At 41.7% G+C, this 1272-nt stretch overlaps 1 protein-coding gene across 1 annotated transcript; it reads left to right on the top strand.

Annotated features, from left to right (window-relative positions):
- Nucleotides 1-55: 55 nt before the first annotated feature.
- On the top strand, nucleotides 56-703 carry LOC102774261 (bifunctional purine biosynthesis protein PURH-like). Its single transcript, XM_006777749.2, has 2 exons — nucleotides 56-210; nucleotides 511-703. Exons 1-2 carry the CDS (start codon nucleotides 151-153, stop codon nucleotides 676-678), a joined length of 228 nt encoding a protein of 75 aa, XP_006777812.1. The 5' UTR covers nucleotides 56-150; the 3' UTR covers nucleotides 679-703.
- The last annotated feature ends 569 nt before the right edge of the window (nucleotides 704-1272 follow it).

Genomic DNA, 1272 nt, shown 5'->3' with positions numbered 1-1272 from the left:
CGTGTTGCAAAGAGGTTAAACCGATGTGAAAATACTAATCCTATTTTGTTTTTGAAAGGTGGGGTAACCCTGTTGAGAGCAGCAGCCAAAAACCACGCTCGAGTGACGGTAGTGTGCGAGCCAGAGGACTACGCCGCTGTGTCCACAGAGATGCAGAGCTCTGACAGCAAAGACACCTCCTCAGAGACCAGGCGCCAGTTGGCCTTGAAGGTGAGAGTGCACTTTTACATGGTGCCTTGTTTGCAAAACCAAACGGTACTCAGTTCTGACTAGTTTGTATCATCCACCAGGGCCTGCTTGGGGGGAGCTGCTTCCTTTTTGTTATAAATAAAGACACCAAATATTAGAGAGAGAGTCCCTTAAAAAGATCAACAGAGAATTGGAAAGGGAATAATTCACAGTGCTGTTTAGTATTATTTGGGGTGTAGTTGACTATATGCTAAAATAAAACCATTTTGTTCCAACTGGGAAATGCTGCAGGTGAATTCACCGAAGTTCCACTTTTTGTAGGCTTTCACTCACACGGCACAATATGATGCAGCAATTTCGGATTACTTCAGGAGACAGTACAGTAAAGGAATATCTCAGATGCCCTTGCGGTACGGAATGAACCCTCATCAAACTCCGGCCCAGTTATACACACTGCAGCCCAAGCTTCCCCTCACAGGTAAAGGCTGAATGTTCGGGTGCATGGTTTGCTGTGTCCATAACTTACATTATTAGGGTTTACTTTTTGTTCTATATTCTGTGGATTTTGGTAAATGCATGTCATGTAGTCACCTTAGTAATATCACCCAGAATAGTTTCACCACCTAAAAATTCCCTACATTCCACTCCTCTCACACCTGCAACCACAGATGTTTTCACTGTCTCCATAATTTTATTGTTTCCAGAATGTTACAATGTTGGAATCATACACTATCCTGCCTTTTCGCACTGGCTTCTTTCACTCAGCAGTATGCATTAAGGTTTCTCCATGTCCTTTGGTGACTGGAGAGCTCATTTCTTATTACTAAATATATTCCATTGTATATGGATGTACCATAGTTGGTTTTTCCATTCACTTACTGAAGGACATAAAAGATGAAAGGACAATTTCTGACAGTTAGAAATATAAGCTGCTAAAAACATTCAAGTATAGGTTTTTGTGTGCCCATGTTTTCAACTCATTTGTATAAATACCTAATATTTTTGCCCGACCAGCATGTCTTAGTGGTTGAGCATCGACTTAATGAACCCGAAGTCACAGTTCAATTCCTGGTCAGGGCACAT

Source organism: Myotis davidii, unplaced genomic scaffold, assembly GCF_000327345.1.
Source record: "Myotis davidii unplaced genomic scaffold, ASM32734v1 C63874525, whole genome shotgun sequence".
Classification (NCBI taxonomy): domain Eukaryota; kingdom Metazoa; phylum Chordata; class Mammalia; order Chiroptera; family Vespertilionidae; genus Myotis; species Myotis davidii.
This window is presented reverse-complemented; position numbering and strand designations above follow the sequence as displayed.

Coding starts and splice junctions, on each gene's coding strand:
- LOC102774261 (XM_006777749.2), top strand. CDS start 151: ATGCAGAGCTCTGACAGCAAAGACACCTCCTCAGAGACCAGGCGCCAG. Junction 211..510: donor GGCGCCAGTTGGCCTTGAAG/GTGAGAGTGCAC, acceptor CACTTTTTGTAG/GCTTTCACTCACACGGCACA.